This window comes from Grammomys surdaster, unplaced genomic scaffold (assembly GCF_004785775.1).
Source record: "Grammomys surdaster isolate TR1022 unplaced genomic scaffold, NIH_TR_1.0 126153, whole genome shotgun sequence".
NCBI lineage: Eukaryota > Metazoa > Chordata > Mammalia > Rodentia > Muridae > Grammomys > Grammomys surdaster.
The window spans coordinates 5,833,145-5,853,628 of NW_021620961.1; the positions used below are offsets into that span (position 1 = coordinate 5,833,145).

Below are 20,484 nucleotides of genomic sequence, written 5' to 3' on the forward strand. Positions count from 1 at the left end.
CTCTCTCTCTCTCTCTCTCTCTCTCTCTCTCTCTCTCTCTCTCTCTCTCACACACACACACACACACACACACACACACACACTGCACAACATACTTGCAAGCACACACACTGAAAAACACACATGCAAGCACACACATGCACAAACTCATGCACACACATTACATCCCAGCTAGCAGAAACCAGCGGTTTTTCCAATAAACATATGCATAATCTAATACAAAATCTAAAACATATATTATTGTAAACTTAATTGCATAATACTAGGTGCAATTAATTTTAGATAATCCCATTTGAGAACACCGTGGGGAATTGTCATGCATCATTCAGGTAGGCAGGGATGTCCCTTTTCTTCATCTCACTTTGTCTTAAGTTACCCTGATTCTTAGGTCAAAGCACTAATAATACGTTTTCATAATATATTCACATTCGTATAATATCATTGTCCTAACCCCTTTTCTGACAGAATCCAATCAGTGAGCATTATCCACTGTTCCTCGTTGCTTTTATTTGCCCCATTCTGTTCTATAAATACTACAGTTGTGAGTAACAACTTAAGGTCTTCAAAACCAAAACAACTGTTCTGTCATTTGTTCTCTTTGTTCTTGTTTTAATTGCATCATTAGTAAACACTTAAATGACACATGCACTACACCAAACACTAATCCAGAGAGTCTAAATAGAATCTCTCTTTGATTCATATTTCATAGTAGTTTGGTTGCATTTACAAAAGCTTACCAGAAAGAGTCTGGTCAAATAATGTACTTCCATGTCCAATCTCTCATCATGTCAGTGTAAATTGAGATTGCGAGCAATGAAAAGTACCGTTCACTTAAGACTAACTTATACTTTATTTTTGAAAACTTAATGAGAAGCCTGAATTAAGCATGTTTTGGTCTGATTCGTAATCACCTTTTTATTTCTGCCTTTTTGAGAGAAGGTCTGACCTTGAACTCACCATTAGGATATTTCTGACAAAGACTCCTGGGTACTGGGGTAGCAGACCAGCTGTGTTATATAAGAAAACTCTATAAGCCTCATAAATTTGATTGTGAACAGTTCCTGGGATGTTTTGGATCTGTCTGTAATTTCCTTGTTCTGTGATTACTGTGTTCTCATATTCTTTAACATTAGTTAAAAATAAAAATTGAATAAGGAACTAATATAGAAAAATCACCTACCCACTAGGTCCATGCTTCATAAGACAGGTCCAGGTCTGTACCCTAGCAACAACTCAAAACAGCACCTACACTTAATATTTTTTTCACTGAAATTCCCAAATCAAATGTTCTTGGATAAATTTCAAGCAAACAGAATTAAACTATGTACTTTGAAATGTAGTTTTCATGTATTGGGTAAAAAGAGCAGTCTGTGGAATATTTTTAATTTATTTTATATAACTATGTTACTCAAAGAGGAAGGTGAATGTTACATGTTTTTATTCCTGGCATTTTCCAAAACCGTTTTCAAGAGAATATGATACAAGTGTGCCATCAAGAGGAAACACTGGTGATGTTGATTTCTGTTTCAAAAATTACAGTTCATATCAAAATTAGACCTATATCTTTAAACCTATGTACAAATGATCAACAACCTTAAATATAGGAAGTAATGTAACAACACTAGGCAAATCAAGTAATTTGAAAATGTGTCTTATTTACTCTTTGGTCCTAACCAATTTTGCTTATTTACTGAATTCTTTGTTTTCAAACTAAGTTGATAACAATTCATAGCAAAAAAAAATAGTCATATAATTAATAACATAAGGATGATAAATTGTCTCCAAATAAGGTTTAAAGTAATACATTATTTTTCCAAGTCACAAGATGAGTCTCAGTATCTAAATTAAATGTCTGCTTTTATTTTAAACACATGAGGATCTGTCTGATTCTTTTCTGTGGCTTTATATTTATTAAACCTTAAGGTCATCCAACTTTCAAGTGACTCTTCAGTTTTGTGTGCTTATAATCTCTGTTCCCCTGTGTGTACTATAAATTTAACATTGCATTCATTTCTGAAAGATAGTTTCAAATCATTGTTTAGACAAGGTAGCAGAAAAATCAATCAAACGAACTGTCTTCAGCAGCAGGTGTTTTTGAGCACAGGTGGTCTTATTCATTTTAATCAGTGGTGGTGGCGAGCCCTAGACAGCCCTTCAGCACCAACTCCAATGTTTAGCAGCAGGACACCATCCCAGAGCCCTCATGCATCAATCCATACTCAGAGAAAAAAATGTATAAGCTAATTTAAGAGTTTTCTCTGTGAGACGCCGACCTTTGATCTCTTGCTTATTTATTGATTTTTTTTTTACCTCAGCTGCAGGCTCTGATTCTAGTTTATGTTATTAATAGAGTCATATTAATGATTGCTTCTGTACTGAGTTTCTGTGTTTAGTTTTGGTTATTTAGATTTGTACAACTTATAGCTGACTATAGCTAAAATAAGATTTCTTTAAATTGTGTTCCTCTTCTGATTAGTATTGGATCAGCAAGAAAGTTTACTTTTTAGCTGACCTATGTAGAGAAATTATGCTGAATCACAGCTCTTGGGCCAAGGTACGGGGCTGTTGCAAAGTTGTCACGTGTTCTTGTAACCTGCATGCTCAAACATGTGCACTCGGTATTATTTGCTGTGTCTGCATAGATTGTGTTTAATTCCTATATCATGCAGAATCCAGCACGTGAAGAAAAACAGGACTGATAAATATTGAGCCAGCAGAGGGAGTGCATGATCAGCCCCAAGCCCATGCCAATGGGACTATTTTGTGAATTCAGGCATCAAGTCTGCGGCTAACAGGATGGCTGCAGTCATTTGCAGATTGACTTGTAGCCCACACAGAATTTATTGTAGTGTGCTTCTAGGAGACTCTCAGACAGTCACAGAATCATGATTCTAAACACTCTTCTTATTCACAGTTGAGATATATTTTTAATGCTTTTTTTAATCCTAAGAACCTATCTTGCTTCACTGTCAACTGTAAAACTGCCTTGTTCAAACACATTCAGTAAAAAAATAATGATGCTATCTACCCAGAGTTTGTTTTCTTTCTTTCTTTCTTTCTTTCTTTCTTTCTTTCTTTCTTTCTTTCTTTCTTTCTCTTTCTTTCCTTCCTTCCTTCCTTCCTTCCTTTCTTTCTTTCTTTCTTTCTTTTTTTTTTGATGATATTGGCATCATGACCATTGTTATTGTGAATCTTTTAATACTGTTGTAATTTTACATGCCTTCAGGGATATTCTATACTTTTGTTTATATTTTGGAACTCGCATGGTCTTATACATTAAAATAAAATACAGACTATTTACTGGCAATAAAAATGTGACAATTCATAGAAAACTAGACAGGCTACATACCATGACAGAAAACCCTAGCCACTTAAGATAATAGCCCTCTTAATTAAGTCACTGATACTCACCTAAGCGTTAGGGGAACCAGGTTCTTGTCTGTTTCCCTCTCTTACTTGGCCCTTTCATAAACTGTTCACAGGCAAGAAGATATTTGGGATCAAACACAAATTAGTTCTAGAAATAGCTGATTAAGCAACTCATTCACATGACTCCGTATGACTGCAAGGCACCTGAGGAAGTACAGAAAAACCATTTGTTCCTGAACGACCAGTCAATGGCTTCAACAATCACAAAATAATCTCAATCTTGTGTAAAATTACAAATCAAATCGTACACCATGACCCTGTTGATTCCTTTCCTATAGAAATATGTCAGAAATAAATCCAAAGCCCTTGGAACTCACTCTGTAGGCCAGGCTGGCCTCGAACTCAGAAATCCGCCTGCCTCTGCCTCCCAAGTGCTGGGATTAAAGGCGTGCGCCACCACGGCCCGGCTAAGATGGAAATTTTTAATTTACTTTTGCTTGTTTGATGTACATTGTTGTGGGAAATTGCAGATAGAGGCCTCTAGAGAAAGAAGGCCTGCTGTGATTATTATTTATGAACAATTGGTTGGATTAAATAATCCTTTGAATTCAAAGACTATGTAGAGCTAATGTTACCTGACATATTCACACAGCCACAGCTTGTGATGGAAGATTTTTGTTGACTGGAGATTCTGGGGTTTTCCAAGCCGATCGTTATCCAAGGCCAGAAGAATCAGGTGGTGTTTGCCGCTGGATCATCCGGTAAGAGACCATTGTCTATGACCTGCTTTTGGGTCTGAAAATCTTCTAATATAACATTTTTCCCTTTCTATAGTATTTTTAAAATAATTATAGTTTTCATTACAAACAATTTACTGTCTCAAAGTTCCTATTTCAGTCTGAACCTTAAAAACTACTCTGTACCAAGGAAAGCTTTGTGTCTAAGAAATGACAGCAGCATACTAGAATCTAAACTGTTGCCTCGAAACAAATTTTAGACATCATGATCAGACTTTAATTAAATTAGTCAAATAAACCATTTAACTTTTCTCCTTTTAAACCCATTTGCTATACTAGAGATAGATTTATCATATAGCATTGTTCCCCCCACCACTGTGGATCAAAGTATGGATACAGTGAATTTTATACAAGTTTAAAGGATGGATTAAGTAGATATAAAATGCTCAATATGCCAGTAAAATATTTGGGAACACTAAGTTTAGCCACCTTGTAATGTATAACCGCATTTAGCATCTTGTCAGGGTTCTGTAATGTAGACAGAAGAGATAGGCCCTGTGTTTTTATTTCTAGCTTTTTCAGATTCAAGATGTTCACATAAATGTGAACAAATCCCTTTCATCTCAAATTCCCACATCCACTTTGTTCAGAATCTATAACAATGGGATCAAAGTCATTCTATGATACAATAATGAGCAAACCTGTTTAGCACATATCAAATTTCCCAGGACATGCTTAGCTGAGAGACAAATACACAATGTGTGAATATTACATTTGGAAAAGTATTTATTTCCTTTTTAAAAATAAGAAGCAGACAAGCACCTAATATATAACATAGAACTCTAGTTTCTGTTACCCTTATTTCCAGATGCGCTCCACTACTTCTTTAATTATTTTAATATATTTATAATTATTTCTTGTAGTTTCGAAGCTACGGTTTTAATTGAAATATAATTACATCACTCTCCCTTTTCTCCATCCTCCCCCATCTCCCACTCATGCCCTCTCAAACGGATGCCACTTTTTCTATGATCGTTATTGTTACATAAATACATAAAGGGATGCACACATATTTAAATACAACCGCTAAGTTCATTTTCTGTTGCTTATGTTGTTGTGCAAGGTTGACCTCCGTGCGCTGTATAACCAATGAGAAGTTTAAATTAGAGGACAGATTATTCTCCACCTCGTAGACATGCCTGTTTTTCTGTTTACTGTGAGTTAGCATTTCTGATTCCAAAGGTAGCAAAGAACCAAATGGAATTGTTCTTCTCCTCTGCTCCCTAGTTCTTCCTCCAAAAGGCAAAAGTCAGTGAGCAAACAGCTCTAAGCATGCTTCTCTTATGTTCATGTGAATTATAATGTTAAACCCATGTCAGATAAAGAATTCACTATTTTCTTGTCTGTAGACACCAAGACTGCAATTAAAAGATCAGACTTTCATTTTCTTTTTCTTTATTTTCTTTTTTTCTTCTTTACTTTTTCTTTCTTTATCTTATTTGGGGGGGGATTTTTTGTCTTTTGTCTCCTTCAGCTTCCCCAGTGGTCTTACTGGTAGGTCAACTCAACATTTCTCTGAACTGCACTAGCAGCACCAAAATTAACTACACAGCCACCGCCTTGCCTCCCTCCTCCTCTTAGTCTGGGTTCGGACTCCTGCACTCCAACTCCACATTTGCCGTATCATATTCCTGCAGAGAGCAAGAAAGTCTGAGCAAACGATTTCTGCCATAGCTACATACTCTTGCAGCCTTATAAATTTATTACTGCAGAATAATAACTCCATTAAACTAAGTATGTGCAATGCACCCATCTGCTTTTTGCTATAAACTATTATGGAAAGTTATCCTGACAGTATTTAATTCATGAGAATTTAATAAGGTATGCACGTATTAGAGAATACAAGAATGAGTCAACAAATTTGACTTTGAATCACAAGTTTCTAATAAACAAGTCGGTAAGTATGTGGCTAATATTATCATTAATATAACAAGGTTATTGGTAACATCATCCAAATAAATCAGAATTGTTTAAATGTTCACAGTTTACAGACACTATGTCATTTCTAACAAATATTAATGATAATTTTACATTAATAAAAAACATTCATGGAAAATGCAAAACCACAAAGAATGAAAAAAAACAGAAAAAAATAGAATAGACATGTATTTTCACTGCTCTTGACAATAATTTCTTAGGTGTGATGTAGCACAAGCAATGTGAGCAAATGGGTAAATAAAATCCACTTCAAATTAGCCGCAGATGTAAAGCAGATGAAATATTAAAATTGTAAAAACACAATTTTAAGTAAGATAAATTATTTCCTAATCATCTACAACTCTAGGGAATAAACATCTAAAATCATAAAGAATTTCTGTAGTAACACCTTAGTAACAACCTGAGTAAAAATGAACAGGGCTGGAGCTCAGCCAATAAGAGCATTTTCTATTCCCTCAACAAACCTGAATCTGCGTCTCAGAATGCACAAGGCATCTTGCAACCATTTGTAACTCCAGTTACCAGGCACTAGGCTCACAGGTATACATGCAGGTAAAACATCCATACACATAAAATGTTTTTAAATTGAATTAATGTGTCTTCATGACATCTACCAAAAGAAAGTGGATAAAAAGTTTCATTAAACATCAACCCAATGAGATAGAAATGGACAAGTACATGACAAATTTTGAATGTTCCAAATAAAAAACAACCACCACTAAGGGCATTTACCAAAAGCAGGTGGTGGGACCCCTGTACGAAATAACAAAATAAGTGTTAGCAGAAAGGGATAAATTGGAACTTTTGTTTATTAATAATAGAAATATAATGTGTTGAATGGTGCTTTTGTTATACAAATACTATAAAGTTTATTTTTTAGCCTGTGATCCTGTTCAAGTTATTGATACAAAAGACAAGAATCTGGAGAGCAAAAGATATTGTAATTTCCTGAACATATCAGCAGTTTTTTACAATGGTCTGTATGTGGAATGCAAATATTGTAGAACATTTTTCTTCAGCACAGAAAGTGGTTGTCTATCCATTATTCATGATTGCAACTTGAGAGTTAAAACTGAAATATGCTAGAAATAAGATGACCATACCAGAAAAATCCTGCATAATTCCAATTAAGTGACATATTAAAATTGCTAAATTCTTAGAATAACGTAACTGAGCTAGGAGGGGCAGAACATTGAAAAAAATTTGTTTAATAGATGCTGAATTTTAATTGTGATAGTTGAAAAACTCCTAAAAGTGTATGTTCTGATAGGAGTTAACAGGATTGTATTTTGTGGTTAAATTTAAAGGATGGCTTATCCGATATATTTTGTATCACAAGAATGGAAAATATGAACAAATTGTAGAATGCATTGAGATTTATCACAACTTAAGAACTTTTATCTTTTTTTAATTTAGTGTAAACCAAGGACTTTCCATTAGAATGAACTTTGGATCTTTTATTTCACATTATACAGATGTGTTGGATATCTATGAAGGTATAGGACCTAGCAAAATTTTAAGAGGTAAGTTAAAACAAACATAGAATTGGTTATCACAATTGATAAGAATAATAACTTGACACTTAGTTTACTAAAAGAAAGATGGCCTTCACTGTCAAAAATAGGACATGAATGCTGTCCCTTGTCTTCTTGCAGTAACGTATATTTTTAAAAGTCATGGAAATTAATGTATCTGTAAATATTTTATTTCTTGTTTAAATGTTGATCCCATTTGCTAAAATAAAAACAACTCGTTTTTTTGTCAAAAACTAATATTTTTTTATTAAAGCTCAGAAATTACAAGTTGTACATTTGTAAAATTCCAAACATCAAAATCACACACACACACACACATGCATGCATACACATGCATACATAATTTGGGGTTGTGATGAATGATATTTTAATGTATGTTCACATACATTAACTCCTAAAGTCTGCTTCTCTGGAATTCAGATACTAGAAGAATCATCTGAGTTGATATTACAATTAGTGACTTTTATGTGGATTGGTCATTTAATTTGAGAGTTTTGTTGGGCAGTGAGAACAGTTACTAATGATGCCGAGACAAATAGAACCCACCAAGGATGCTCCAGGAAAGGCTCTATTATACCACCCTTATTAAATGAGATGTTCCAACCCTAGAACACACATTTACACTTTTTCTTCTCTGCTCCTGATGAAATTCTAACACAGCAACCTAACTTAAACGAAAAGCTCCATTAGCAAAGCTCTTAATTAACTCTTCTATTAGCAAATAATTTTACAAAATAATTGGTTTCATTATATTATCCTTTTTTATAATTTATTTTTTCTCAAATTGTAATTCATTCACACAGGTGTTATAAACACAGAAAGGCAGGATGTGAGGAAGGGAATGGCACTGGAGTGTGGGTGTTCAGGGGGAATACAGAAATCATCAGAACCAGGTATCGGCTGGGTGAAGGTTCAGGGGACAAGTCACTATGACTCTACCTATGACTCGCTTCTCCTTATCTAAGTTGGTATTGTCTGCCAAGGCTACCTATTTACAAGGTCTATGACTACTCAGGCTTGTAAATTTCCACAAAAGCTGCCTGATGACATTAGCTTATAGCCATCTGTTTTGATGTTTTTCCACTGATACCCAAGACTTGGTGTTAGTATACATGTATGACAGGCCTATTGCTGATTTTAGGCCTATGGCTGATTTTAGGCCTACAGTGTGTAAGCAGGGCTGCCCCTGACATCTCCTCCCTTCTCTAACTATAGAAGGGCTGTGGCAATTCTAATCTTGCGAAGGCGGGGATAGAGGCCTGACCTCCAGTATTTGAATGGGACCTTGTAATGGCTCCAGTCCCCCTGTTGTTGTCCAGTGAGGCATGAGGGCCATACCCGTCCCGATGTCTTTTTCCTGGAGAGGGGATACTTTTGACATCAACCCCTATGCAGTCAGGCTTGTCCCTCAGGGAACCCAGATGGATATTTTTATCTTTTATTTATATTCCCTTGCAGTGCTTAGCCTTGCAGCCTAAGCAAGAATTCAGATCGCCTGTCAGAGGGGGTTCTGGGTGGTCCCTCTCTGCTTGGTCTAGGGGCAAAAGTCCCCTCTTTTATGTTGGGTGGAGATGAGTTTTGGAAACACCCTGTATAAAGTAACAACCTCATCTTGAGTCTCGTGGTTCTCCATAGCTAACTTATGATAATGTATTTGAGTAGGTTTTGCTACCAAATTATTTATCTGTTGTATCATAGAGTTAGTCCTCCTATTTGAGGGCCAGGGACCAGCAGAAAAAAGCAAAAAGAACCCAAATAATGGTCCCAAGATGGGAGGAAATAGGGTTGACAACCTTGGAGAGGCTGCAAACCAATTCTTGTACCAGCATTCATCTGTCTCTTTCTCTCTCTGATTTTTCTTAGGGCCTATTTCATGCTCTCTTTAACCCTCCTTGTCTTGTCTATGTAAAGGCAACCTTCTTATTTAAGGGCTGTACACAGTCAAGAGCTGTACACAGCCTTTTCTATTGTAATAGAGTAAATCAAGTCCAATAAGGATCTTTGCGATTTTAGGAGGTCTCTTCAGACAGCGAAACGAGGGATTTATTCAGATCAGTGATGTCCATCTCTAGCTGTTTGATGTTCTTGTCAGTGGCCCTTCAAAGGTCTGAGTAGTATAAGTTCGGAGGCCAGCATCTGGATTAGAACTTCTAACAGCAGACATCACAGGTGATTCATTTTTACCTGGAAAGGAAAAAGAAGGAAATTCTCAGGGAGATTTCTCTTCCCTGGATGTAAATTGTTATTCATCATATTTATGGTTGGGCTTGGCTTTGTGGGGGTATCTATTTTTTTCATTAATCTTTTTGGTAGCCGGTTAGCTGTGCCTTCTGTGGTATCAGACAGGCATATCAGTCCTCGGCCCCATAAGGGAACTGGGTCTGGGCCATTGGGCCATTCCCTTTAAGGGTAAGAGGGTCCTTCCCCACATCTGTGGCAAAGTTTTGTTGGTCTCGGTGGTGCCAGAGGCAGTCAGCAGCAGATTTGCCATGAGCTTTCAGATTTAGAGAGATAAAAGTGAACAAGGCATGATGGAGAGTATTTCAGGGGGACTCCTGAGGGGGTACCGTTCCCCCTCTTTTGCTTCTAAAGCCAATTTTTCAGAGTTCTTGTAAAATCAGGGCAGAAGCGCCAACAATCGCTCCTTCCACACTCAGAGAGTCATGAAGACTCTCTTGAAGGATATATAAATCTATATTAATAATCTTTTGTCAAAGGACTGTTATAACACCGCTGACAACTAGTCAGACTATATAATATATCGATTAGTAGTAGCTTCTTCTACTTTTTGTGAGATTACCTCTCTTTTGTCAATTAATTGTTGAGGAAAATTAGGATTTACCTCTCTCTTGAGAATATTGAACAGAGACTTAAATTCTTTTGTGGAGAGCTTAAAATAGGATCTTAGCCAATTAGCAACTCCTAGAAACTTTTGAATATAATTTAAAATAATTAAACTCTCTCCCTCTCTCTTTTTTTTTTAGATTCTTTATCTGTGTGGTTTGTTTTATTGGATATTATACATATTTACCTTTCAATGTTATCTCCTCTCCCATTCTCTCCAAAACCTCTTATCCCATACCTCCTCCTCCTAATTCAAAACAACTCTTAAGATTGCATTCTCTTTATTCATAACACTGTGTAGGCTACAAACTAAGAATCTCTAATCTTTTTTCAAGCATGTCGTCAGTCTCTCCTGAGATTAATAATAATAATAACAATAATAATACATGTCTGGCATAGCACCTGTCATAGGAGAGATCTCAGTAATACAGATGTGTAAGTGCTGTAACTGAGTCAGAACAATTTGTCATTAGTGTAGGAAATCAACCGGTGGTCCGCACTTCTTTACACTTGGCCTAAATTGCAAACCCCAATTATCACAGAGAATGAAATTAGAGAAAAAATTCCTGATGGAAATTAAGTATGGATGAAAAAATGCAACATGGAGCAAAACATACATAGTAATCAGCTTTCCTCATAACTGAGGAAATAGAGAAAACAAAGTTTCAAGTAATTCCTGATATTAAGTGAAATAATTTCACCTTCACATTATACGAATGATGCAAATGATTCTGTAAAAGTTAAATGGTTTTGATTGACTTCTTAATGATATATATTTAAGCATATCCCAAAATTACATATATTGTGGCATATTATTGATCTACTATTGCATTAGATAATCTGTATAAACTTTCTAATTTAACATTGTCAATAAGCTTGGAAAATGCATATTACCAAAGAGTAAAGTGAGATAAAGGGGAACAAAGTAAGTTCAGAGAGTGTTAGAGGCAGAAGTCAGCACATAGCTTTCTACCTTTAAATACTGTGAAGTCACATGCTGTGTTCTTAAAGCCCAGGTCAACCAATGAGGATGCCTACAACACCTGAGATCATGTGCTCAAAGTCACTTATCTAATAGAACAATCAGCTGATAATCTGTTTCTGTAGCTTAAGACTGCAGTTTTTAAAATAAAGATTAAAAAAAAAGACAGATGGTTAAATACTGTGACCCAATTAAATATCAAGAATGTCTAATATGTCATCAGTAGATATTAGCTAGAATCATCATTGACAGTAGATAAATCAGTGTTTCAGTCTTCTCAATAAATGCTTCCCAGTTCATATAAACTATAGTAAAATATATCATGCTGATGATAAAATCCATTTTTTCTATAGATGTACAGTTTTCATCTTCCTTTACTCCTCAAATACATGTTATTTTTAAAATGTATTTTCATATACTTAGTTTTTCAATTAAACAATAAGCAAGACTTGAAATAATTAGGCATGCTGCTGTCAATAGTACAATAGAAATTATATAAAATGCTATATGGAGCTAACATTCTCAAAGAGAATGGGTTTATGAATATGTCTTTAAGTGACTGTTGTGACTTAAACACTTTATACAAATGTTTCAGATTAAAACTACATATCAACCTTAACAAGACAAAATAATAAGTCATTTAAAATTAAAACACTCACTTTTAATGCGTATAATGTTTTTAATATTTAGCATATATATAGAATTATAAAAACTCAGGACTTCTTTACTTAGACTTAAACTAAAAGACTTATATTCTTATACTATGGTAATGCACTACAAAATCAAGGATTCCAGCAGAATTTATGGTAACTATACAGTTTTTATGAAAACACAGCTAACAACTTTATTTCAATTTACAAGCAAATATTTTCAAAACTGTTTTTAGATCTTTTGTTCAAGAGATGTTTTTCCAAGATATCCTTCATTGAATTTTAAATCCGAAATGCATAGCTGAAACTCTGTTGTTGTTTTATCAAATTAGAAAATGGTTGTATTTTTTACTTAAACCTGGGGCAATTATCTTCAGAAATTATAAGGAAAGAAAACAATCCAGTATCACAAAATAATTGTTATTTGCGTTGTTAAGGTAGTCAAAATAGATAAATTCCAGAAATATTCACTAATAATATTTACATAATACTTCTAAATAGAGTGTCATAGTTAGATCAAAGCCTTGCTCTTCAGGTTACACTCAGTAAGACAGGATCTTAATTCAGTGACTTTAATAAAGATTAGTGCTAAGCAATATAGAGATGTAATGTGAGCAGTGAACTTCTTTTCATTGCTGCCTAAAATGATCTGCATTTTTCTGAGAAGCTATGGTTACCCTAGTACTTTGTATATGTTGGGTAAAGAGCACTGTTTGATCTAAATCCTCAGGGTTTTTTTAATTCAATTTTATTTTTTATTGGATATTTTATCTACATTTCAGATGTCATCTTCTTACCCCAATTCCCCCCAGCCCAGGAACCCCCTATCCCATCCCCCCTCCTCCTGCCTCTATGAGGTACATCCTCAATTTTGTTGTTTGTTTTGTTGTTTTGTTTTGTTTTGTTTTTTAAGAGTTTCACCAAGTTTCCCAGGGTAGTTGTATTTACCTTGTGCCACCAAAATGTCTTGAACTTGTAATCTTCTTGCCTCAGTCACCCAAATAACTGGGCATTAGAGACAATAGTTCTTTGTCGCCTGGTCTTGCAATAAATGCATGCTTTGACAAAAAAATTCCAAACAAACTCATGAAATCCAGTTTCTAAATGCTATATCCTGATGACATGCTTTTGAAGTACCTTTTCTTTTTTTATTCCAAAGGCTTAGCAAATTCTATTCCCATAGACAGAACAGCTCATAGAGCATGCTGAATACTGTAGCTTGACATCACATACATAGAGTATGCTTAAGTGTGCATAGGTATATCCAAGAAGCTGCAAACAAGACTGTACAGTTTCCTGAAATAATGTGTTATATAGTAATAAAAGCAAACTTCAAGCACATACATAATTAAATAACATGTGAAAATATGTTCAGAAGAAATCAGCTTCAATGAGCTTCAGGCTTTCATTGACACAATTCACTCAAACGTACACATTTACTCACTTTTGTTGACAGTGATAAATTATATGAAAAAGTTTATCACTATATTAAAAAATTGCCTCAGTCTGAAACTGACAAAAATCACCCCATTAGTGTGCCTGGAAAATTTGGCAATTATTTCCTGATTATTCCCATCATTTACCACAGCAAATAATTCCAGTTATCTATGTGTTGACTCAAATGTCTAGATTTTTCTATGATGCACCTAGTTACTTCTCCAGGGGATCAACACATGGCCCCATACTCAACTCTCAGTGGGTACTCAAGGCAACACGTTGGGCATCTTTGAGGTTGTTCTATTATTAATAAACTGATGCTCCAATAATGCCAGAATGTTTCTTGTCTAAATAAAAGAACTTAAATATCTTTTACAGCACCTGTTGAAACCTACTCTGTAGAATGTCTGCTGATTCTGTCTTTTGCCCTCTTTCTAAACACATTGCTTTCTTTTTTCACTAACATCATTCACCAGAGTTCATGGTGTTAGACAAGAAATGATTAGTTGATCAATGATACCTATGCAATTTTACATAAATTAATATCCATATAAGAATAAACTTTTAAAAATATTTTGCTGAAAATTATACTATTGATTATAATGTAATACTTGGGAAAATCCATCTTCTAAAATTATAAGTTGATTTTTATAGAAATCATAATATATGGTAGGAATATTAAATACCTGTTTACTCATATTTTAATCCTTGTGCTCAATCATAAACTAAAATGTGCTCATGACTTGTCCAAGTGACAGAGGCACATAAAACATCAAACCATAGCCTTTGCTTTTAGGAATTAAAAATCTAATTGTTGAGCTAAAGAAATAATTGCACTTATTGAGCATGCACCACATATTATCCACTGTTCCCCATGAAAGTGACTTATTTATCGCTTAGAATATGCCTTCACAGAAAAAAGTGCACTCTATCAAAGTAGAAAGGAACAAAACGAAATAGAGAGAGACATGAGTGAGACTGAACTGAATACTGTCTACAAAGCCTCGACCTTAAAATCTTAGCCCTCTGGTGCCCTCTTCAATGCAGAGCATACCATCCAGCACTGTGGATCTGATTTAAATATGTGATCAAAAGAGTTTACCTGTATGATTAATGCTTCATGAAATCTCTACAGATCAACATCTTACACTTTTCCCAGAGGACTGCTTGTGTACCAAAAGCAGGTTAACGAGCCATACTATCTAAACCCTTGAACTATTCACAGCAGATCCCTAACGTTTGCAAATGTGGGGTCTAATACACTGTCATATGCTTTGGGGTCCCTGTTCTCATTTGATCCACCCAGAAGCCACTCAACAGAGAATATTAATATACAACAAATAAACACAGTGGCAGAAGGAGGCATAAGCTTAAAGCCATGTTTCTAACGTATTCCTAGCTCTTAAGTCACTGCACAAGACTTTCAATATGAGCTCCATGATGGTGATAAGTCACATACACTGGTAGGAAGAGTCAAATAGACAGCATAAGTCTTCATGAACAGAAGCTGGGTGAATGACATATGATGGATGGAAACATTTAGAAATGGTTCATGATATTCCTACTGGGTTTTGTGAAAATTGTTGTGCTAATATGACATTCTAGAAATTTGTACAGGAGTACATTTTTTTTCAGTATTTCATGAAGTGTCACTTTGAAAGAAAATTAATAACACTGATGTGTCCTTCTTCTGAAGTTTGACACTTATCAAGTTCAGATTTGATACCCAATCTAGATTGCCCATCTAAAATATGTGCTTTTGTATACTTAAACATTATACTTTTAATATTTGAACTTTTCTCTATAAACTCAGTTTAGATATTTCTAAGTGAGATATTAGTTTGTTTGATGATTGACATGGTAAGCTATACACTGTTGTAAAAGCATTTCATCTAATGATAATTTATTAGTTATTATTATCCTTTTATAGTACAAGCAGATCAATCCTGGAGAATCAAAAGTGGAAAAATATTCCCAAGGTAACAGAGTTAAGACAGAATAATAATGTCATCAATATAAATTCCATAGAAGTAATTTTTATATCATCTATTATTAGTTTGTGATTTTATTGTTATATGGATAAGCAGAAACAAACTATGCGCTGTTCACTATGATATTAGGATGGTGTCCTAGTTCTCATTGCTGTGGTATGGGGCACAAGTTAACATTTAGTCCTTTCACTCCACAACTTCATTGTGTTAGTGGAGTATAACTTAAAGCACTTCATCTTTTTCTCTTATGTGTAGATATAGAATATTCTTACAATAATTTCTAAACATTTTCTTTTATAGGCTCTTTTTGGGAAACTGATCCTGGAACAATTCAAATTTTTTCCAACCTAGCTACTGTCACCTTTCTGATACAATCAGATGAATACGATTACATTGGCTTTAATGCAACCTACAGCACCTTCAACAGCAGCGAGCTTAACAGTAAGTACTTTCTACTGTTCAGTCTCTGACTCTACTGCTTAGTCTGATTCTCTGGTTACTGTAGTATTTTTAATGGCAGCACAATCTAATTTTCTCACTATGTGAATTCTTTCCTGACGCTTAACTAATTCTCTTAGATACTGAGAAACAAATGACAAATTAAAAGTTGCTGTTATTTTTTCATAGGAATTGAGTGACCAGCTTTAGACAAACCATGGGGGAGCACTCTCTTATAGGCAAAAGGAAGGAGGGATGAGATGGGGCAGTTGCAAAGGGGAACCCAGGAAGAGAAACAACATTTGAAATGTACATATATAAAATAATCAATAAAAAAGAAAAGAAAAAAAAGAAGAAAGATAGAAAAATCACCAGTCAATGTGACAATTAAATAAAATTTTTATATTTAGTAAGCATTACAAGTGAAAGTAGATAAATACAAACTAATCCCAAGAAATTTCTTTTTTTTTTTTTTTTTATTTTTTTTTTTTATAAATAATTTATTTATTTTTGAACATGAAATGCTTTTTTATAGCATGTTTCACAAGGGGAGGGGGTAAGAGGGGCCAGATGGTGGAAAAGTACAAAATCTTCTTGGCCTGTGCCTTGAAACATGTCATGGTCTATACGGTACACTGCCTTGAATTATGATCTACCTGCTGTTCTTCAGAAGATATGCAGGGAGACCATAACTCAAGCAGTGTACCAAGAAATTTCAATAAGAAGTTTGTTTGATAGAACTATTGAATTTAGTTTTAGGGGAGAGAAATTGACAGGACAAAGCTTATCTGGGTAAACAGTGTAAATAACATGGAAAATAGAAGTAATATAACTTTGCACTGTTAAAGCCCAATACACAATAATTTATCATACTTGAAACAAATAGATACTTTAAAATAAACAAAATGGATCAGAGTTAACATTAACAAAAACAATAACTTGATCTATAGCAAGCAATCACAAACATTAATAAAAACAAACTTGATCCACAGCAAGAAATCACAAACTATATGAAGTTGGATTGTAATAAATTGCTAAGGTTAAATATTAAATTCGAGAGTTTTTTTTAATTCACAGATTATGAGAAAATCAACTGTACATTTGATGATGGATTTTGCTTCTGGACCCAGGATGTTGATGATGATAATGAGTGGGAAAGGATACAAGGCACCATGTTTCCTTGCTACACTGGCCCAGTTTTTGACCACACATTTGGAAATGACTCAGGTGTGATTTGTAGTTATTCATAAAGCAAAACAAAAATAGCATTCAGTACTACTTTACTTAAATAGAGCTATATTATGTAAAATATTTTATTTTTTCTATTATTAATATATATGTTGTATATGTATGTTATATATATATATATATATCCAAATTGGCAATCAAATATCTAAGTATAAGTGAGTGAGTTTTAAAGCATATTATTTTATAATTTTTACCCAGATGTGATGATGAGAAGTAATGACATCTCATTAAAGATAAGGAAATTAGCTTATAACTGTAGCTTTGAAATGATTCATTAGTAAGTGGACTTCAGTAAGATAATTAAATTTTTTTGACCATTAGTCTGTTTTATTTTAATTTCATTTTTCAGTTGTTCATTGTGAGCACACAAAAATATAATCCAGTTTAATTTATTAGTCCAGAACCCATAAGTGTTGTGAACTTGTTCATTGGTTCAGATAGTGTTTTTTAAAAAAAAAAAACTTAGAATTTGTGAATATACAAATTCCATCAGAAAAACAAAGTACAGATTGTCTTCAGATAACCATGGAGAAGAGGGACTTGAGAGCATCGATTGTAAGGAAAAGCTATGGCATGTAAAGTTAGTCTCCGGTGAATGAGATGCTACATTCCATGTAGAAAAACCATCACTGAAGACAATACAATTAGACCAAGTAGGAAAGTATGGGAAAATTAGGGGTAAGTGATTGTACTGGAAAGATACTACTGAGAAACTTGAGGTAAGTAAGTGGTTACACCAATAAACCCAATGAATAAAGGTTGCAAACTTAATAAAAACATGTATTATAAATGTCAAACAAAAAAAAATAAAGTAAATGTCAAACAAAATCATACAATCACAACACAATGAAAAATCTGTATGTGTGCATTTGTAGGTATGTTTATGTGTGCATTTGTAGGTATGTTTATGTGTGCATGTTTATGTATATATGTGTACCTATGTATGTGTATATATGTATGTATACATGTATGTATATGTGTATATGTGTGTGTATATATATGTATGTTTGTATTTGTGTGTATATGTGTGTATGCATATATGTATGTATATTTGTATATATATGTATGTTTGTGTATGAACAGACATACACATAGAAACAAATCCATTCTTTAAAATGACCTGTCATGTCACAGATAAACGAACAGTAACAATAGCTTCACACTGACAGTGCTGTGTTCAAGCACTGAGGACACAACTTGCACATCACAGTTTCCACACAATTGTGGGACTTCAGAGTTGAGCCCTTACTTTCCACCTGACACTGTGTGCTGACCTACTGGTTTCTTTTGCCACAGCATTCTTTCCAGTGACAAGAACATAGTGACTTTTATGTTGATCATGTAGGTCATTTTGAATGTAGGAAAAAATGTGTACATATTTGATTCAATTACCAATTTCTGAATGATTTATCCAGTAAACAAATTGTAGCACTAATACTCTAAGAACATGTAGGGTATAACTTAATAATAATGATCATTTGTTCACAAAGACCAGCACTTTCCTTTTTATGACCTGAAAGGTAAATAGTTGACTTAATGTGAGCTGTGACTGACATATGACTTAAAGGAAATTGAAAAGTTAAGTGGTTTTCAACAGAGAAGCCTGTTTAACTCTGGTTCTTTAAACAGAAACATCTCAATAATAGATAAATATACTAATATGCTTCAAGTACTTGTTTTACTAACATGAACATAATTAATGTTTTTTCACAGTAATCATCAAAAGCCACCTTTTATGTATTTTTATTCACTTTTGACCCCTAAGTTCTGTACAAGATACTCATAGTTCATCTATGGATTAAAACACACACACACACATACACATATACACACAAATATACATAGTAGATACATATATATATATATATATATATTCTTGTTTCATAGGTCACAAGTTCTATTAAAAATTAGAGGAATAAGCAGTTTACATGAAGAGTAATTTTGGTACATTAAATATGCATAAAGAACCTAGGAAAATATAAAGCTTTGAAAGTAGAAATGAGAAAGAAATTATTCATTAAAACAAGGTAATCACTTTAGACGTCATTGAAGAAGTAACAGGAATCAAACTTCTAAAGGATCACCAGTGCCAGCCCTGCATATACTAGACAAAGGAAGCAAAGACAGCTAAGAAAACAGAAGGTAACATTGGCCCCTTTGAGGGAAAGCCATTAGGTCCACCAAGCCTAAATGCAGTAAGATAAACAGTGAAGCATGTCTGGCCACGGCTACTCTGTGGTGCTGGCTTGTATGCTGAGGATTAGAAGGAACTGGCTTAAAGTTCAGCTCAGAGAAGTGTTAGGGCTCGTGGTAACCCATAGGACTAGCGCAGTTTATAACAAGGCAAGACAGTGGAAGAGACACCAGCACCTGCGTACCCACTGACCCAGAGAAGGGGTCACAGTCCCCAAATCAGAGAGATGTTATGAAAAGTTACATTGTGAGTGAAAGCAATAGCAGTCCATTCACAATTAATGATTACTAGTTAATAATAGCTAACAACCACTAATTGAAAATGAAATATTATACATAATTCTAGACATATCCATATAAATGTGTTCTGTATAGACGGCTGCTTCCAAAAGTCCAACAATATTTAATACTGAAAATGATAGCATATGAGTGATCCTATATAATTAGCCCGGAATAAATTGTTTCCAAGAACCTGATACCATATAGTTAAACGACTAACTCACCCAGATGAAGACTAGTCATTAGACGGATAATCACTTTATCCTTCTAAAAATATAACGAAATAGCCATACAACAGGATCACCTTTTATTTCATCTTGCATAAAAAAAGAAGATCTAATAAAGTCTCTACCACACTTAATCAAGAAGAGTTAGATGAAAGTCAGGAAACCATTAGTACTTATTGATTATGACAGGTATGTATTATGTAGTTGAAACCTTTGATGTTAAAATTCTCATTTTCTACTTTTGTGATATTATTATAGAGATAAAATAATTCTGTTGCTATTTAAAAGAGTGTAAGTACATTACAGGGAGAAAAATGCTTTCGTCTCGCTTACGGATTAATAACTAAAGAAATGAGATGAAACTGGACAAAAGTGTAGCCTGATGAATGTAGACTAGAGATTTTAAATAGTTGGGAGGGAATTGTAGAGAAAGTTATATTGCAGGACTTATAAAAATTACGCAAGATCAAGCAGGTCAGAACACACCAGTGGCGATGCGTAATGAGGGTGAAGGTAGGGCATAATAGGTCTGACTAGCTCACAAAGCTGCGATTTC

At 34.3% G+C, this 20,484-nt stretch overlaps 1 protein-coding gene across 2 annotated transcripts in view; it reads left to right on the forward strand.

Annotated features, from left to right (window-relative positions):
* The window catches only part of Tmprss15 (transmembrane serine protease 15), a 104,023-nt gene that overhangs the window by 24,567 nt on the left and 58,972 nt on the right, over positions 1-20,484 (forward strand). For both annotated transcript variants that reach the window (XM_028757237.1, XM_028757238.1), the window contains 4 exons: positions 4,022-4,130; positions 7,521-7,627; positions 15,844-15,984; positions 17,059-17,208. In XM_028757237.1, coding sequence (XP_028613070.1) covers positions 4,022-4,130; positions 7,521-7,627; positions 15,844-15,984; positions 17,059-17,208 — 507 coding nt within the window. The remainder of the gene's footprint in view (positions 1-4,021; positions 4,131-7,520; positions 7,628-15,843; positions 15,985-17,058; positions 17,209-20,484) is intronic.